Source organism: Colobus angolensis, unplaced genomic scaffold (assembly GCF_000951035.1).
Source record: "Colobus angolensis palliatus isolate OR3802 unplaced genomic scaffold, Cang.pa_1.0 Scaffold18, whole genome shotgun sequence".
NCBI classification, from domain to species: Eukaryota; Metazoa; Chordata; class Mammalia; order Primates; family Cercopithecidae; genus Colobus; species Colobus angolensis.
The window spans coordinates 7,090,175-7,107,761 of record NW_012114932.1 but is presented as its reverse complement, the minus strand read 5'-3'; the positions used below and the strand labels follow the sequence as shown (position 1 = coordinate 7,107,761).

General features: G+C 46.4%; 2 protein-coding genes across 3 annotated transcripts in view; one reads left to right on the top strand and one right to left on the bottom strand.

Annotated features, from left to right (window-relative positions):
- Positions 1-14,660, top strand: part of NPC1 (Niemann-Pick disease, type C1) — a 55,743-nt gene extending 41,083 nt beyond the window's left edge. Inside the window, exons 12-25 of the mRNA XM_011939250.1 lie at positions 774-963; positions 1,395-1,577; positions 2,344-2,458; positions 4,479-4,606; positions 4,704-4,844; positions 5,383-5,472; positions 5,907-6,097; positions 6,438-6,553; positions 7,280-7,409; positions 9,316-9,516; positions 10,499-10,730; positions 11,634-11,747; positions 12,676-12,838; positions 13,878-14,660. Of these exons, the coding sequence (XP_011794640.1) occupies positions 774-963; positions 1,395-1,577; positions 2,344-2,458; positions 4,479-4,606; positions 4,704-4,844; positions 5,383-5,472; positions 5,907-6,097; positions 6,438-6,553; positions 7,280-7,409; positions 9,316-9,516; positions 10,499-10,730; positions 11,634-11,747; positions 12,676-12,838; positions 13,878-13,960 (2,077 nt within the window). The 3' untranslated portion in view covers positions 13,961-14,660. The remainder of the gene's footprint in view (positions 1-773; positions 964-1,394; positions 1,578-2,343; positions 2,459-4,478; positions 4,607-4,703; positions 4,845-5,382; positions 5,473-5,906; positions 6,098-6,437; positions 6,554-7,279; positions 7,410-9,315; positions 9,517-10,498; positions 10,731-11,633; positions 11,748-12,675; positions 12,839-13,877) is intronic.
- LOC105509781 (chromosome unknown open reading frame, human C18orf8) overlaps positions 14,377-17,587 on the bottom strand; it is a 28,790-nt gene continuing 25,579 nt past the window's right edge. Inside the window, exons 14-19 of one of the 2 annotated variants that reach the window (XM_011939251.1) lie at positions 16,820-16,939; positions 16,426-16,503; positions 16,026-16,130; positions 15,861-15,929; positions 15,546-15,771; positions 14,377-14,534 (exon numbers count right to left, since the gene is read on the bottom strand). In XM_011939251.1, coding sequence (XP_011794641.1) covers positions 14,455-14,534; positions 15,546-15,771; positions 15,861-15,929; positions 16,026-16,130; positions 16,426-16,503; positions 16,820-16,939 — 678 coding nt within the window. In that variant the 3' untranslated portion in view covers positions 14,377-14,454. The remainder of the gene's footprint in view (positions 14,535-15,545; positions 15,772-15,860; positions 15,930-16,025; positions 16,131-16,425; positions 16,504-16,819; positions 16,940-17,587) is intronic. The other variant, XM_011939252.1, reaches the window with a different exon arrangement.

Sequence of the window (17,587 nt, the reverse complement as noted above, 5' to 3'; positions counted from 1 at the left end):
CCGCCACCTCGCCCGGCTAGTTTTTTGTATTTTTTAGTAGAGACGGGGTTTCACCATGTTAGCCAGGATAGTTTTGATCTCCTGACCCAGTGATCCGCCCGTCTCGGCCTCCCAAAGTGCTGGGATTACAGGCTTGAGCCACCGCGCCCGGCCACAAAAAATTTTTCAAATTAGCCAGGCATGGGGATACATCTCTGTAGTGCCAGCTACTCAAGAGGCTGAGGCAGGAGGATCCCTTAAGCCCAGGAGTTCGAGACTGCAGTGAGCTATAATTGTGCCACTGTACTCCAGCCGAGGCAACAGAGTGAGACTCTATTTCAAAACAAGAACAAAAGCAAATGAAGGATCCTAATGCAGGATAAAGGTTAAGAAAACATGGCCTTTGAACCGGGCACAGTGGCTTACGTCTGTAATCCCATCACTAGGGGAGGCTGAGGCAGGTGGATCACTTAAGGTCAGGAGTTTGAGACCAGCCTGGCCAACATGGTGAAACCCTGTCTCTACTAAAACTACAGAAATTAGCCGGGCCTAGTGGCGCGCGCCTGTAGTCCCAGCTGCTCAGGAGGCTGAGGCGGGAGAAGCACTCGAACACGGGACATGGAGCTTGCAGTGAGCCGAGATCGCACCATTGCTCTTCAGCCTGGGCGACAGAGCGAGACTCGGTCTCAAAACAAAGAAAACGTGGCCTTTGTATCATGAAAGTTGGGAAGAAGTTTCTTACTTAGCTGTCACTAAGTTTTAACTAAAAATATAGCATTTTGCTTACCTTTTAGGTTTATTAATTTGGTGAGAAACTACAAGAATCCCAATCTGACCATTTCCTTCAGTGCTGAACGAAGTATTGAAGATGAACTAGACCGTGAAAGTGACAGTGATATCTTCACCGTTGTAATTAGCTATACCATCATGTTCCTTTATATTTCCCTAGCCTTGGGGCACATCAAAAGCTGTCGCAGGCTTCTGGTAAGCGGGGGACATGTATATGTTAGAGGTTAACAGCAGTGCACGGTGTAATGTCATATTTTTGCCTCTTTATTCTTAATCCATTATGTTTAAAACTGCCGTAAATTCCCCCCTGTTTTAATTGTATGTAACATTTCTGTTGCCTACATCTGTTTTCTTCAGTTCCAGCTTTTTGGTTTATCTTAAAGTTTATTTCGCATAATCCAGTTTTTTCCTGTTTGTCCAGTCCATCACCTAAGAATGCAAACTCATAACATGTGTTGCCTGGGCAGACCTAGAAATGTTTACAAGTCCTCTCTGAAACACAGAATTGTAGTTTTAACTCTAGGTTTGATGCAGCCCTGTAAAGTAAAAAGGAGGACCTTTTAGTAACAAGTGGGACAGACAGCCCTGTAACCAACTGGTGATTGTGTCTTTGTCGCCCCTCTCAGGTGGATTCGAAGATCTCATTAGGCATCGCGGGCATCCTGATCGTGCTGAGCTCGGTGGCTTGCTCCTTGGGCATCTTCAGCTACATTGGGTTGCCCTTGACCCTCATTGTGGTTGAAGTCATCCCGTTCCTGGTGCTGGCTGTTGGAGTGGACAACATCTTCATTCTGGTGCAGGCCTACCAGGTATACTTCCGTATTCTCACGGGGCTCAGCGTCTGTCCAGGTTTCAGGGTCTGAATGGCTGCTGGGCTCCGCATTCATGAATGTGGCCTGTGAGGGCGTTTCCTTTCCTTTCCTTGTGTGGCTCATCGGTCTTCTTGACTTTCTGTGGACATCTGAGGACCAAGAATTTCACCCCTCTTTTTGGTTGATGAAATAGTAGAAATAAAGTAAGAATTTTGTTTTAAATTGTATCTTTAAATAGTGTCTTTTAATAGTATCTTTTCATTTTAAATAGTATCGTGTACAAGAAGGGCTAACACACTTTTGGAAAATATTTTGGGTACGACTGCTATTGAAATGATTTTCAGCATAGTATAGAATGTTAGATTCATTTTGCGCAAAAGTGCCACTAAAAAGACAAAAGGTCAACACGTGTCCCGCTGCTGTAGAAGGTGGTCTCAGTCATCCTGTAGGTCTGACCTGGGCGGTGACTCAGTGCACGTGAGAGTGATGGTCAGCGGTCCAGTCCCCTGCGGCCTGTGTATTTTCCTGATAGTGTGGCTCAGCTTTCCCTTTAGTTTCTCACGTGGTACCTAGCTCCGTAGTGTAGAAATACTCTGAGTGAATTAACATGAGAACATTGGAGTCCCCCACCGAAGTTTATATGCTTAGAAGACACTGCTAATCATCTGCTAATCATTTATCTTTACCCTTGAGTTAACACAAGGCAGCAAGAAGTGGTGTTGTTATTGAGAAATTTTAATGTTGCATTTTTTTTTTTTTTAAGAGAGATGAACGTCTTCAAGGGGAAACCCTGGATCAGCAACTGGGCAGGGTCCTAGGAGAAGTGGCTCCCAGTATGTTCCTGTCATCCTTTTCTGAGACTGTAGCATTTTTCTTAGGTAATTATGCTTTCAATCCTACCAGTCCTGTAGTTCGCTGAGCCTGGAGAAGGAAGGAGCTGGGTATCTGAACATGTCCCTTTGTGTTGCCTCCTTTTTTTTTTTTTTTTTCCTTTTTTCTCTTCTCCGAGATGGCGTCTCACTCTGCCACCCAGGCTGGAGTGCAGTGGTACAATCTCGGTTCACCGCAGCTTCCGCCTCACGGGTTCACGCGATTTTCCTGCCTCAGCCTCCCAAATAGCTGAGATTAAAGGCACGCACCACCACACCCAGTTAATTTGTTGCATTTTTTAGTAGAGACAGGGTTTCGCCTGTTGGCCAGGCTGGTCGCGAACTCCTGACCTCAGGTGATCCACCTGCCTCGGCCTCCCAATGTGCTGAGATTACAGGCATGAGCGCCTGTGCTCAGCCTGTATTGTCTCCTTTTTAAAGCTTTGTTCTGCACTAGGAAAGTATCACTGAATGGACCACAGAACAATTGGCAGCAGTATCTTAGGTGTGATTTTGCAAGTGGCTTCCTTCTCATTTAACTGTCAGGACAGCACTGATGTTGGGGTTCAGGGTGAAAGAGACCTAGAGTTCATCTTGCCACTTTCCCCTTTTGGTAGCCACTGGGAATGTTGATAGTTGAAAATAGCATCCTTGAGTAGCCACCGAATCCTTCTCCACACGACACTCTAAGCAGCAGCTCCCAAATCCACAGGCACTCGCTTCCAAGATGTTTGCCATCGTTTTCAAAGGCAGTCTTTCTCTTCTGTGCACACAGCTCATTGGGGAAGCAGCCTTGTTAATGACCAGGAGCTCTTGACTCACCACATTACAAGGAGCCAGAATAAGCTGGAACAAAGTCAGCACTTCTGTGTTTCTTTCACATAGAGAATCGTCAAATAGACTCACTAGTGGGGCTGCCTGCCCCGTCTCTGAAGTGTAGTAAGAGCAAAGTGACTCTGTCCACTATAGAGGAGGCTGGACTGGAAGCACTCAGTCCAAAGAAGACCATCCACAGGCCACAAACTGCAGTGCCTATGTGGCTGCGAGGTCAGCTTCATCAGGGCCATTGTAAGGTCATCGTAGGTGGTAATCTCAACACAGATACAATGCTAGCTTGTTGTTCTTCATTTCCACAAAGCCATGTGCTTTTGAAACCTGCAGCCCTGTAGTTCCTTTTGACAAACACAGGTGCAGGAAAAAGAAAAAAAACTTTATTTTTTTCACTTCTATTATAAGAAAACCGGTGCAAGTATGATGATAATAGCAGCAGAAACTGTGCCTCAAGGTTGGAGTGACCTTGGGACAGTAGGAGTGAGTAGGGATTGTGGCAGCCCAAGTGCACGTGTCCTGTCTGAAAAGACAGTTCTGTGTGGCCAACCCAGTGCTACAAGGTCTGTTTTGTTGTTGTTGTTGTTGTTGTTTTTCTTCCAAGAAAAGCTGTGAATCTAGATTTTTATGTAAAATGTCGTTAAATATTGGCAACTTATAAAAAAAAAGTTTTTTAATCTTAAGATGGGTTGGTACGATGCGGACTAAACAGGAACCATCTGATTCATGGGCTGCCAGTTTGCACGCTCCATGTCTGACCCTCATGCCTTTGATCCTCACTCGATTGTCCATTACCTCTTAACTGGGAGGCTAATAGTGTTGATGTAATAAATGGAAAATACTGTCCTTTTTGTACAGTGAAGCATAGAAGGTACTATAAGAAATGGCCTGTATTAATGGTTCTCGAATTTTAATGTGCATGAATTTGCCGTGAACCTGAGTATAGTAGAATTGGGGTTGAATTCCTGTCATAACTTAACTAGGATGGGGCTCCCCAAATGGTCTGGTGCTGAGTGCGTTTTGAAAAGCACTGGCTTATTGCCTCCTGTCCCAGTTCTGTTGTAATGTCCAGCCGCAGCATGCCTTCTCATGCATTTGGCCTGTGCTGGCTCCTTGTATCTGTACACGCACATGAACATAAGGCCTGCAGAGAGCCCCCTGCTGTAAACAGAAGTGACGCAGAGCCCTTCTATCTCGACAGGAGCAATGTCTGTGATGCCAGCCGTGCACACCTTCTCTCTCTTTGCGGGATTGGCAGTCTTCATTGACTTTCTTCTGCAGATCACCTGTTTCGTGAGTCTCCTGGGGTTAGACATTAATCGTCAAGAGGTAAGTTGGTGCCAGGATTATAGTCTATTTAATTTGAGTCTAGAATCTAGAGGAAGCAGCTAGCAGGTATAACCTTTGTTCCCCTCTGTGCCCTCAGAAAAATCGGCTAGACATCTTTTGCTGTGTCAGAGGTGCTGAAGATGGAACAAGCGTCCAGGCCTCAGAGAGCTGTTTGTTTCGCTTCTTCAAAAACTCCTATTCTCCACTTCTGCTGAAGGACTGGATGAGACCAATTGTGGTATGCGCTTCTCTGTGGCTTTTCTCTTTCCTCTCACTGAAGCAGATTATCACATGCCTTCTAAGAAGTCAGACAGCCTGGGAAGGAGATTCTTACAGCTGTTAAATATATCTTTAAAAAAAAAAAGCAAAAGCAAATATGGAACAGTAGATAAAATGTTTTGCCCATGAGCTTTTATCAGTCCATATAAACAAGGGTTTTCTTTAAGTTTTTTATTTTGAAATAGTTTCAGATTCACAGAAAGTTGCAAAGAAACTTTTATTTTTCCTTTAATGATGAGGAAATAGAAGCCAAGACAGGTGAAGTGGTTTGCCCCAAGTCACTAAGCCCGTAAGTGGCAGAGTCAGGATTTGCACCCAGGAACTTGGACTCTGGATGCTGTGGTCTCACCCACTGCCCTGTACTCCCTACTAACCTGTCATTTAAGCTTTTCCATTTTAAGAAAATCCTGCTTTTTGTGTGTGCTTAAGATTTTATTTCTGGTCGTAAGCTTATTATACTAAGCAGTCTCTGTCTTGTGATTCATTTGTTGTTCCAGATAGCAATATTTGTGGGTGTTCTGTCATTCAGCATCGCAGTCCTGAACAAAGTAGATACTGGATTGGATCAGTTTCTTTCGATGCCAGATGTAAGATGACTTCCTTTTTTTTTTAACTTCTTTAGCTGATGATGAATACATTTTTCAAAACATGCATGTGGGTGTTTCAAGCAAGTGCCTGCTTCTAACTGCGAATGGTGACAGGGTTTCCAGGGTTAGGAGAACTGCCCAGTGCACTGCCGGTGTGGGCTGCTTGGCTTTCTCACTGAGCCCCTCTGGGCACAGCTGCAGAACACGAACAACCAGTCTTATGAGGTTACTTGAGGAGGTGCTCTCCTGATTGTGGGGCTAGCAGGAGGGGCACCCTGTGGCCCTGGGGGCAGGACTGGCAGTGTTGGGAATCATGAGTCCAGCTGGAGGCATCTCAGCCAGCAGTCTCCTGGCACCCTCCCGTTCTCCGTGATCCTCACCTTGCTTGGTTACTATCAGAGTATTGTCATTCTCTCCTATTCTTTGTCTTTCAGGACTCCTACGTAGTGGACTATTTCAAATCCATCAGTCAGTACCTGCATGCGGGTCCGCCTGTGTACTTTGTCCTGGAGGAAGGGCACGACTACACTTCTCCCAAGGGGCAGAACATGGTGTGCGGTGGCATGGGCTGCAACAACGATTCCCTGGTGCAGCAGATATTTAATGCGGCGCAGCTGGACAACTAGTCAGTACTGCCTCGTCTTGTACTTCAGAAGCAGTGGGGGGGCTCTCAGCCAGGCCATCAGCTCAGGCCTGAAATGTCTCACTGAAAATAGACTTTCTTGGAAAAGTTGTTTTTACGCAAAATGTATGTTAAATCTGGCTTTACCTTAACAAAACCTTTGAAAGGACTAATTTACCACCTAATACTTGGAAGGTTGTTTTCATTAAGTGCTCATGTAGTTTTTCTTTTGACTGTTAGCAGTATAAAGTATAGAAAAGGAAGTTAGGTTTGAAGAAAAGTACTGAAACTAAAGACTTCCTCCCTATGGGGCAGGTCAGCAGCCCTGTCTCTCTCTCTCTAGTACCCGAATAGGCTTCGCCCCCTCGTCCTGGATCGACGATTATTTCGACTGGGTGAAGCCACAGTCGTCTTGTTGTCGAGTGGACAATATCACTGACCAGTTCTGCAATGCTTCAGGTACTTTCATCTCCTTTACCAAATCTTTCCTTTTTTGCTGAAAAATTTTCAAATTATCATTTAAAAATCATTTGCATCGTGCCTCAATTTATGCCTATTTGTATATCAAAGCTGGGTCTCCCTCCCTGTGTCATCGTTCCTTTCCTCAGTCATTCATTCCGAAATTGTCACGTCATTCCTGGCTCAGACAGCTGCCTTCGGGGCTGCAGGCTGAACAAGTGTTCCTGGCTCAGGCAGCCGCCCTCGGGGCTGAACAAGGCCCACATCTTGGGAGTGTGGTTTCCAGATAAGGTTTCTCATCCTGTCCTGACTCCAGCGATTGCGTCTCAGGATTGGTACCTGGCCTTAGCTTCTCAGAGGAGGGCTTTTCTGTATCACTTTGACCTATGGTTTTATAGGAGCATCGAGGTTGCCCTGGAATTTTCTTAATAAAAACATGGACGCCCTGGGCTCTGACCAGTCAAGGCCATTCTTGAAGGAGGAGACCTACTTCAGGGCAGAAAACGATGCAAAGTATGCCTAAGATGAAAATGGTATTTCAGATCATCAAACTATGAAATTGACATGGCTGAAGCTTTTAGATAGGGGGAAAGATTATCCCTCACTAGTAAGGAAAATAATTGGTAGTTGAGAAAGTAATGCCCCTCACTGTCAGTATTTTTAAATGTGTTACAAAAAATCTGGAGACCTCTTCTTCTAACAGTCCTCCCTGCATGTCTCCACCAGTGGTCGACCCTGCCTGCGTCCGCTGCAGGCCTCTGACTCCGGAGGGCAAACAGAGGCCTCAGGGTGGAGACTTCATGAGATTCCTGCCCATGTTCCTTTCGGATAACCCTAACCCCAAGTGTGGCAAAGGGTAAGTGCCACTGCCATTGCAGATAAGCATCCACTGCAACTTCAATTTGCAATAGAAAACTAGGAGAGGACTGGGCTAAAACAGTTGCATGGGAACGTCCTCTTCTCTTCCCCACCCTGTCATGGTCCTTTGGTGGAAGCAGGGAAACCGAAAACACCTTTTTCAGAAAATGCCTTAGGCTGGGCACGGTGGCTCACTGAGGCGGGCGGATCACAAGGTCAGGAGATCGAGACCATCCTGGCTAACACGGTGAAACCCCATCTCTATTAAAAAAATACAAAAAACCAGCGTGGCATGGTGGCGGGTGCCTGTAGTCCCAGCTACTCGGGAGGCTGAGGCAGGAGAATGGCGTAAACCCGGGAGGCGGAGCTTTCAGTGAGCTGAGATCCGGCCACTGCACTCCAGCCTGGGCGACAGAGCAAGACTCCGTCTCAAAAAAAAGAAAATGCCTCATAGTGTTCAACTGATTGTATCTTAGCATGGGCATTCACATCTCATGCTCTCTCTGCGTCCTGCCCCCACACGGGCATGAGAATGAACGCAGATTCCTGTGCACATTCCGAGTGGGGGTGATGGGGAGGACGGCCTGCTGGTAATCCAGGCCTGGAGGAACTCAGCCTGTTCAGTTGTGCTGATGGCAGCTGCGGCGTCATCTTAGCTTTGGTAATGTTATCTCACATTAAGGTTGCGATTCTTTTAGCCCTGTCATGGTCCTTGCCAGCCCATCCGTGTATGGGGTTATGTGCTATCTCACTCCCCAATCCAGCCAGGCAGCCAGTTATCCATGGAAGCCAGATATATGGCCCAGAAGTCTCTGGGGTTTGGAAGCTTTGGGAAGCAGAAGATGAGTATCCCCATGTATGTTAGGTAAACCCTGAACATAGGTTTTTCATAAGAACATACATCTGACCAGAGTCACATCAGCGAATCATTTCTATCATGCATGTGCTTTGAGACCTATTCTAGGTACATGGGATGACTCCCCCTAGAAGTAAAGTAGAAATGAATCTTGCGTATTGATTTACTGACTGACTGATGCTTTGGCCTACATAAAATAAGCTGAAGTAGATTCCGTTTTTCTGAAGGCAGTAGCCAGCGTTCTTGGGGAGCCTCCAGGGTGCCAGCGTCATGCCAGGCACTCCCTGACATTATTCCATGTATCACCACACAGCCTTGTGTAGGTGGTGGCATACCCATTTACAGAAGAGGAGACTGGGGCTCAGAGGAGGTCATTTTGCTCAGGGTTACATGACCAGTAAGTGGCAGGGCCAAAGTTGTTCCCAGGGCCCTTGCCCTTTCCTGCCTCCTGTTATGCAACAGGACTGAGTAAACTCTGTACGTTTGATTATACATGAAACCAGGTGGAGAAACAGCAGCTATGTACCAAAGAACCCAGAGCAATCAAGAAAAGCCCATCTGGCTGGGCACAGTAGCTTATGCCTGTAATCCCAGCATTTTGGGAGGCTGAGACGGGCGGATCACCTGAGGTCAGGAGTTCAAGACTAGCCTGGCCAACATGGCAAAACCCTGTCTCTACCAAAAAAAAATACAAAATTAGTTGGGCATGGTGGCAGGTGCCTGTAATCCCAGCTGTTTGGGAGGCTGAGGCAGGGAGAATTGTTTGAACCGGAAGGCGGAGGTTGCAGTGAGCCGAGATTATGCCACTGTAATCCAGCCTGGGCTACAGAGCAAGACTCTGTCCCCCCCCCCAAAAAAAAAAGCCAGTCTGAGAGAGAACAAGCTAAACCTTTGGTGTTCCCTTATTCGGGGGCCTTCTTCTTCCCTGTAATGCACAGCTGGGTCTGACCTCTGAGCCCAGGGTCAGGTGATTTTGCTTAGCCTCGAGTGCTCAGATTTTGCTGATATTTTACAAGACCTGGACTGACACCCAGAATTCTTTCCTCAGGGGACATGCTGCCTATAGTTCCGCAGTTAACATCCTCGGCAATGGCACCAGGGTCGGAGCCACGTACTTCATGACCTACCACACTGTGCTGCAGACCTCTGCTGACTTTATTGACGCTCTGAAGAAAGCCCGACTTATAGCCAGTAATGTCACCGAAACCATGGGCATTAATGGCAGTGCCTACCGGGTATTCCCCTACAGGTAAAGCCTGCCCTTTTTCAACGGGGTTTGCCCAGCAAAGGGCCTACACTGGGCGGGAATGGGGAGGGTTCCCTTGGCAAGATGCTGATTTTCATGTTGGGTTCTGGCCCCCGCCCCGTTCCAAGCACAGGGCAATATATCAAAGGAAATGAGTGCTGGGCAAGGGGGTTCAGAATCTAAAGCCTCTATGAAGGCCTGAGGGCTAGAGACACAGAACTTGATCTCTGCGCTACCACACAGCTGCAAGAGACACAACACTGGAAAATGGCTCAAGGCAAGGGGGCGCTTGGAGAGCAGGTGGCTTAGAGCGGGGCCAGGCCCACATCCTTGGCCAGGCAATGGACCAGAATCCCCAGCTGCTGGTTATTTGGGATGTTGCCTGTTTGTAGACTTTTTATATTGTTAGGGTTTTTTTTTTTTTCCCAGCAAGAAAAGTATTATGTATGAAATGCTGAATTTGAAAGCTGTAGAAAGGTAGGAGAAACAAGTGATTCCTTTTTCCTGCCTGCCCATGATCTCGCTTAAAGCAAAAAGGCCTGGATTTGTTTGGAAGAAGTTAAGAGCTGATTAGCTCCACAAGAAAATAAATGAAAGCATTTTTTCCTCCGGCCTTGCACGGACCCCGCTGAGCCTGAGGTATTGTCTCAGGATAGATCAGGATTCATTTTTGTTTTTTTTTTCTTGTTCCCCAGAATGCTGTGGAATGCTCTCTGTAAATGTCTATAAAATAGCATAGATTGGGCTTATAAACAAAAACTTTATCAAAAATACACATTTTGCATCACCGCTGGGCCCTTCTCTGGGTGGTCAGTGGCCATGAGAGGTCGAGTGAGTTTTAGATGAGTCTTGTAGACAGCCAGCAAGGTTTTCTGCAAGGGATGTTTCCTGAAGGAGCCTGACCACTTGGCAGTGGTGACAGGATGAACATGCAGTGTTTGGGAGTGACAGCAAGCTTTAACAAGGCCTCCCCCCTCCCCTCCAGTGTGTTTTATGTCTTCTACGAACAGTACCTGACCATCATTGACGACACTATCTTCAACCTCGGTGTGTCCCTGGGCGCGATATTTCTGGTGACCATGGTCCTCCTGGGCTGTGAGCTGTGGTCTGCAGTCATCATGTGCACCACTATCGCCATGGTCTTGGTCAACATGTTTGGAGTTATGTGGCTCTGGGGCATCAGTCTGAATGCTGTGTCCTTGGTCAACCTGGTGATGGTGAGTCCTCGTCCACTCTCAATTTGTCCCTAGCTCCTGTTTCACTTAGGGGCATTGCTGTCTTGGATTCCATGTAAACCGTAAGATGGAAGAAGATACCAAGTCTGGCGCTCGCTCTTGGCGCACATGGAGAGGCAGGATGAGTGCTGGATGGTGGTGGGACAGGGCGTAGAGGGAGCAAGCATTGAGTTGAACATCTGGGAGCATAAGCACATTACAGGGAATTCTGTTCAGTTTTTTCTTTTGTCCCATTCCTTGTGGCTGTTACTAGTATACCTGATGGTGCCTCTGACCATGGAAATGTGATTTCCTGGCCTTGTTCTGGGCTATTCCACCTGTAATTTGTTGTTCTTTAGAGATTGCACAAGCCTGTAGCCTAATGACAGCAGCATGTTCACTTTTTGCTTAGAAAATTGCACCCCGCCCCAGGAGCTCTCTGACCAGTGCCTTCTGCCTCCCATGTGGTTGTCAGGTGCTTTTCATCATTGAAGATGAGAGCACTGGAGAAGGTATTTATGGAAAATAGAACAGGGTATCTGTACTCTCAGATGTGAACCCTGCTTCAGATAGGGGAGCAGCGAGGTCCAAGAAAAGAAGTTGTGACAATGTGCCAGCTCGGTGCACGCGGTATGACCTTAAGGGGTTCCAGCAGTTTCTCCCGATCAAAACAAACATGCCACAGAAAACCAGGCTTTTGGCTGTGTGTAGAGAGGGCCCCAAAAAGTTCCTGGTACAGTAGAGATTGGTGTGATGGAGGCCTTATATAAAAGTCCAATGGGATGCTTGGCCTCCTCTAGCACCCAGGGTGCCCTGGTAATTAGCCCCCATCCTGGGAGCGGGGTGGCTGCCTAGGGTCTTCAACAGGAAGAGAGCCATCATCCTAAAGGAAGTGCTTTATTTCAGAGCTGTGGCATCTCCGTGGAGTTCTGCAGCCACATAACCAGAGCGTTCACAGTGAGCACGAAAGGCAGCCGCGTGGAGCGTGCAGAAGAGGCACTCGCCCACATGGGCAGCTCCGTGAGTACCCTGAGCAGGGCCACGCCAGCAGAGCTGCACCATGAAGTGTCTTGCTTAGTGACTGAAGAGTCTGGATCCTGTACTTAGAAAGCAGCGCCTAAGGATTGCAAGCTTTCAGGCAATTCATGAATTAGCTGCCACATCATGAACAGAACAGATGTTCTGTAGCACTGTACCTGTCAGTGTGGTTCCTTTTTAGGTGGCAGTGTGCTGAAGCAGGAAAATAACAGAAAAGTTAAACGTGAGACAGCTGCCAGTCTTTTCCATTTAAAAGGCAGGCAGGGGAGCCCGGGCCAGAACCCAACCTGTGATGTGCGGTTGGTGCCTGGAGAGTCTTCTTGGTTCAGCTCTACACCCAGGCTTAGCCTATCTCTTTACCACTGTAGAAAATACTTGGTAAAGGGTAAAAACTAAAACTTTGTTTCATAACATTTTTAAATATTTAAGTTTTCACTTGAGAACATAAAGATACTCAATTTAGAGACATAATGCTGCGTTTATGCAGAATACACAGCTTTTACCTTGGTCATACCTCTCCCCTGGGATCATAAGGCAGCAAATAAAATAGTGTTAGGTAGTGGATGATGCTACCTGGGTTCAGTTCCCATTGCTTTGGACCTTGAATATTAAGAAATCCTCATAAGGGCTGGGCACGGTGGCTCATGCCTGTAATCCCAGCACTTTGGGAGGCCAGCACGGGCAGACCACTTGAGGCCAGGGGTTCGAGACTAGGCTGGCCAACATGGGGAAACCCCATCTCTACTAAAAATACAAAAATTAGCCAGGCATGGTGGCACACACCTATAATCCCAGCTACTCGGGAGGGTGGGGCAGGAGAATCACTTGAACCTGGGAGAAATCCTTGTAAGGAAGTGTTTCAATTACAGGTTGGTAAAAGTGGTTTCTAACACAGTATCTCTTCTTTTAGGTGTTCAGTGGAATCACGCTTACAAAATTTGGAGGGATTGTGGTGTTGGCTTTTGCCAAATCTCAAATTTTCCAGATATTCTACTTCAGGATGTATTTGGCTATGGTCTTACTGGGCGCCACTCACGGATTAATATTTCTCCCTGTCTTACTCAGTTACATAGGTAAGAGTTCTTGTCTTAAAAGGGTGGCACAAGAGGAAGCACATCACTGCAAGGGAATTCTGTCCTGAGGCATTCTTTTCAAGTATTTGAACTCATACTAATGGTCATTTGATAAATGATACTGAGTAAAAAAAAAAAATTCTTCTAAGAGAAAAACCCATCCAGGGGCTTCATGCTGGTGCAGACTGTTTCATTAGTAAGTTGCTGATGTTTTTTCTGGAGGCCTGGAGCCAGCCCTTGAATGGATCTGAGTGTCAGCAGGTGGGGCAGCTCCTCCCTGCCACTGAGATGGAGGAGTCCGTCCGGCAGCCGGCTCTCACACCAGCAGCGCTGCAGAACAGCTTTTTATGTCCCTCACGGATTTCCCGTTCTCAGCAAAGTGCTGCCTCTGTTCATCTCGAGACTATTCTTGATCCTTTTACTTCTATGGCCACTTCACCTTGCACAAAAATGACCCACGGTTGAAAGAACAGTACTGATTTGCTTGACTTAAAGCTTTGTCACTAAATTGGAGCACTGACGTAAAAGATTAAGAAAATGAGGGGCTTTTTATCATCTCCGGGGGATAGAAAGTAGTTCTATTACAATCTAATATACTAGCTCCTTTTCTTTAAGACAAAAAAAAAAATAGAGATGAGCACTTTGGAAGGCTGAGAGGGGAGAATCATTTGAGACCAGCCTAGGCAACATAGCGAGGCCTCCATCTCTACAAAACTACAATTGGCCAGGCAAAGTGGGGTGCGTCTGCAGTCCCACCTACTTGTTAGGCTAAGGCAGGAAGCTTGCTTGAGCCCAGAATGATGGGCTCAGGATGCAGTGAGTCGTGTTCACACCACTGCACTCCAGCCTGAGGAAGAAAGCAAAGAGCCCCTCTGAATGAAAGAGAGAGATGTGGTCTCACTCTGTTGTCCAGGCTGGTCTCAGGCAATTCTCCTGCCTCAGTCTCCCAAAGTAAAATTACAGGCGTGAGCCACTATGCCCCGCCAATCAGCTCCCTTTCTCCTGCAGAAATAAGAAAAATTATTTTTTTCTCTCATAGGGCCTTCGGTAAATAAAGCCAAAAGTTGTGCCACTGAAGAGCGATACAAAGGGACAGAGCGCGAACGGCTTCTAAATTTCTAGCCCTCTCGCAGGGCATCCTGACGGAACTGTGTCTAAGGGTCGGTTGGTTTACCACTGGACGGGTGCTGCATCGGCCAGGCCAAGTTGAACACCAGATGGTGCCAACCATCAGGCTGTTTGGCAGCGGCTTTGAACATAGTGCCCGTGAACTCAGGAATGCACAGTTGACTTGGGAAGCAGTATTACTAAATCTGGAGGCAACCACAGGACACTAAACTTCTCCCAGCTTCTTCAGGAAAGAAACCTCATTCTTTAGCAAGCAGGAGGTGACACTAGATGGCTGTGAATGTGATCCACTCACTGACACTCTGTAAAGGCCAATCAATGCACTGTCTCTCCTTTTAGGAGTAAGCCATCCCACACGATCTATACCACATTTTTAGTGATATTTGAGGTTGCAGATATACTTTATAACATTTTATAGTTTAAAGAGCTTTATTAATGCAATAAATTAACTTTGTACACATTTTTATATAAAAAAACAGCAAGTGATTTCAGAATGTTGTAGGCCTCATTAGAGCTTGGTCTCCAAAAATCTGTTTGAAAAAAGCAACATGTTCTTCACAGTGTTCCCCTAGAAAGGAAGAGATTTAATCGCCAGTTAGATGTGGCATGAAATGAGGGACAAAGAAAGCATCTCGTAGGTGTGTCTACTGGGTTTTAACTTATTTTTCTTTAATAAAATACAGTGTTTTCCTAAGTTTTGGGGTTGCCCTATCTGCTTTGAGAGACAAGTAGAAAAGCTAAATGGAAGAGATTCTATCCTGTCCTTACAGTAACTAAATGCCGTCTTACATTGAGCTAGAAAGAGTTAGACCTACATGTTTCATTCGAGTCCTGATCCTTCCCTATCCTAAAGAAGATGTCTTAGGTTGTATAACTATTTGGAGATGAGAATGATCAACCAGGGCCAGGTGCAGTGGCTCATGCCTGTAATCCCAGCACTTTGGAAGGCCGAGGCAAGTGGATCACGAGGTCAGGAGTTTGAGACCAGCCTGGACAATATAGTAAAACCCCATCTCTACTAAAAATACAAAAATTAGCCGGGTGTGGTGGCGCACACCTGTAGTCCCAGCTACTCAGGAGGCTGAGGCAGAAGAATCGCTAGAACCTGGCAGAGGTTGCAGTGAACCGAGATTGCACCACTGCACTCCAGCCTAGGCAACAGAGCGAGACTCCGTCTCAACAGAAAAAATGAGAATGATCAACCAATGTATACTTCATAAAACTGAAACCTGAACAAGCCCCAGGCTCTTTAAAACACTTAGCCACCATTTGCCATCTTATTCCTGGCTTCAAGAGATATTCCAAGATCTGCTATAAGAGATGGGCTGTGCCTAATAGGTCCTAAATGTGTCTTGACTCAAAACACACCTTCCTTGGTGAGCTGCAGAGTATAACTCAGATTCTGTCAGCATACTGAATTCACTCTGCTATAAATAATGGGCCGAGGGCTAGGTGGGCTGTTACCAAACTGTGTTGTTTACAAAAACGCTAACCCAAGAGTCCTCGCCCACCAGCTGCCAGTGCCCTCTGCTACTCTTTGAGGCTATGGTTACCCCAAGTCTTTTCATTGCATTCTCACCTGGTGTGAAATTGGGGCTCCCTCGCAAACGCTGGTTTCGCTGTTCAAAAAACCGGAATATTGTATAGAAAAGCATGTTGTCTTCAGTCTGCTTTGCAGCATCTAAAAATTTTCGTGCAGAAATGTTGTCATGGCCACCAATGCCCCGGATAAACCTTAAGGCAGCTAACACTTGGTGTTTGGAAAGAAGAACTTCTACTATTTCATCATTTGCTGTTGAAAGTCGCTAGGAATAAGGGAGAGAAGTCCAGGTCAGTGCAAACAACAGGAACAGAGTGAGTTTCCATAGTCTAAAACCTCACACATCAGACTTACCTTCAGCATGTCCAGAGATAGCTGATGAGCAGGAGGATAGAAACTCTCTAGGGATAACAGCAGACAAGCCTGAAAGATGTTTTTAGACCTGCTTCAGTTGGAAGGTTAACAGTTAAAATTTTCTGTTTTTAACCACAATGGAAGTAAAAATCTGGCAATGCATACCAAAGGTTTGGAGTCGCTGAGGACGTGGTACTGCAGGAACTGATGCAGCATGTAAAAGAGGTTGTGCTGGACAAGGGTTTTGATAACAAGTTCATGTAGGTAATGCTGAGGACAAAAGTAAAAAGTGAAAGAACACTTCCAAATCATTCAGCCACAACAGACTAGAGGCTCCCCGAGGACTGGCTATTCCAACCAACATGGCAAAAGTCACTACAAGAAGTGGTTTCATCTTGACATTACACTTGCATTCCAACTAATAATGTTGGGAGAGTCACTCAGCATTCTGAGTCAGGGAGGCAGACCTGTCTTAGCATATGAGTCATCTTCTAAGAGGGACTGTGTCTTTTTTTTTTTTTTAATTCCTGTTGTTGTAACTTGGGACCAGCTGATTTGAAGGTACCTGTACTGCAATCTGAAACTGGTTAAGAGAACGAATGTATTCCATCAGCACGGCTATCACAAATTTATGAGGCATCTCCTAGGGAGAAAAAAAATGTGGTTTTATAAATACCAACGAGGTGCAAAAGGGGCTGCATATAACACTTTATCCAACACCCGCCTTGTTTCCATCTTAAAATGGCCCACTGTTCATCTTTCACTGGTTTTGCATAACTCGCTCCAGAACCACTTGTCACTGATGATGCTTTAGGCTGAGTATTAGAAGCCAAACTACCAGCTCTAGGTCCTCACCCAAGGAAACTCCAGTGATTCTAATCACATGAAGTCTCCTGTTTTCTTCAACTGCCTTGTTTTGAGCATTCTCAGTCCAGAAGAGGCGGAAAGCTGCAGCCCACCTTCTTTCCTACGAAGGCTGACAGGACATGGGTGTACACATCCGACTGGTCCAGCACCGCCTGGGTCCGCACTGGCCTCTTGAGGAGCGGGCTGCTTCGGCTCTGCCCTGCTTCCACCGCCTGAAAGAAGAAACCACGAACTACGGCCTTCGGCATCTTAGAGGAACGCTGCTGTCCACAGTTCATCCACAAGGACTGAAGTCTTCGATGTGGGCCCCAGGATATGAGCGGAAACCACTTCTTTCTCTACTTAGATAAAATTTTTCCTGTGCTGGCTTGGGGAGGGTCTAGGAAGTCAGAATTGGTCATCTGGAAAACACTCCAGTGTTCATGGTAGATGAAACTGAAAAAGCATGTGTCAGTTTTCTCTTAAGATATATCATACTTAGCCTCTTGCAATTTTTTTAACTTCCTGTCTAAGCTGCTTAATCCTGGACCACGGGCATTTGTTATCTGGCAAAAACGAAATGGCCTGCTGCATCCCTGCTTTACGAAGTCCCGATCCTACAATAAACGAGCACCTCCTGCACGGAGTCTCCACGGATTTTGAAGTGGGAAGCCAGAGCACCACAAGTCCTTCTGAATAGGAAAGCTCTGTGAGACCGTGACAACCTCACCTGACGTGTGAAAGCAGTTCCGGCTGGGCGCGGTGGCTCATGCCTGTAATCCCTGCACTTTGGGAGGCCAAGGTGGGTGGATCACCTGAGGTCAGGAGTTCCAGACCAGCCTAATATGGAGAAACCCCGTCTCTACTTAAAAAAAAAAAAA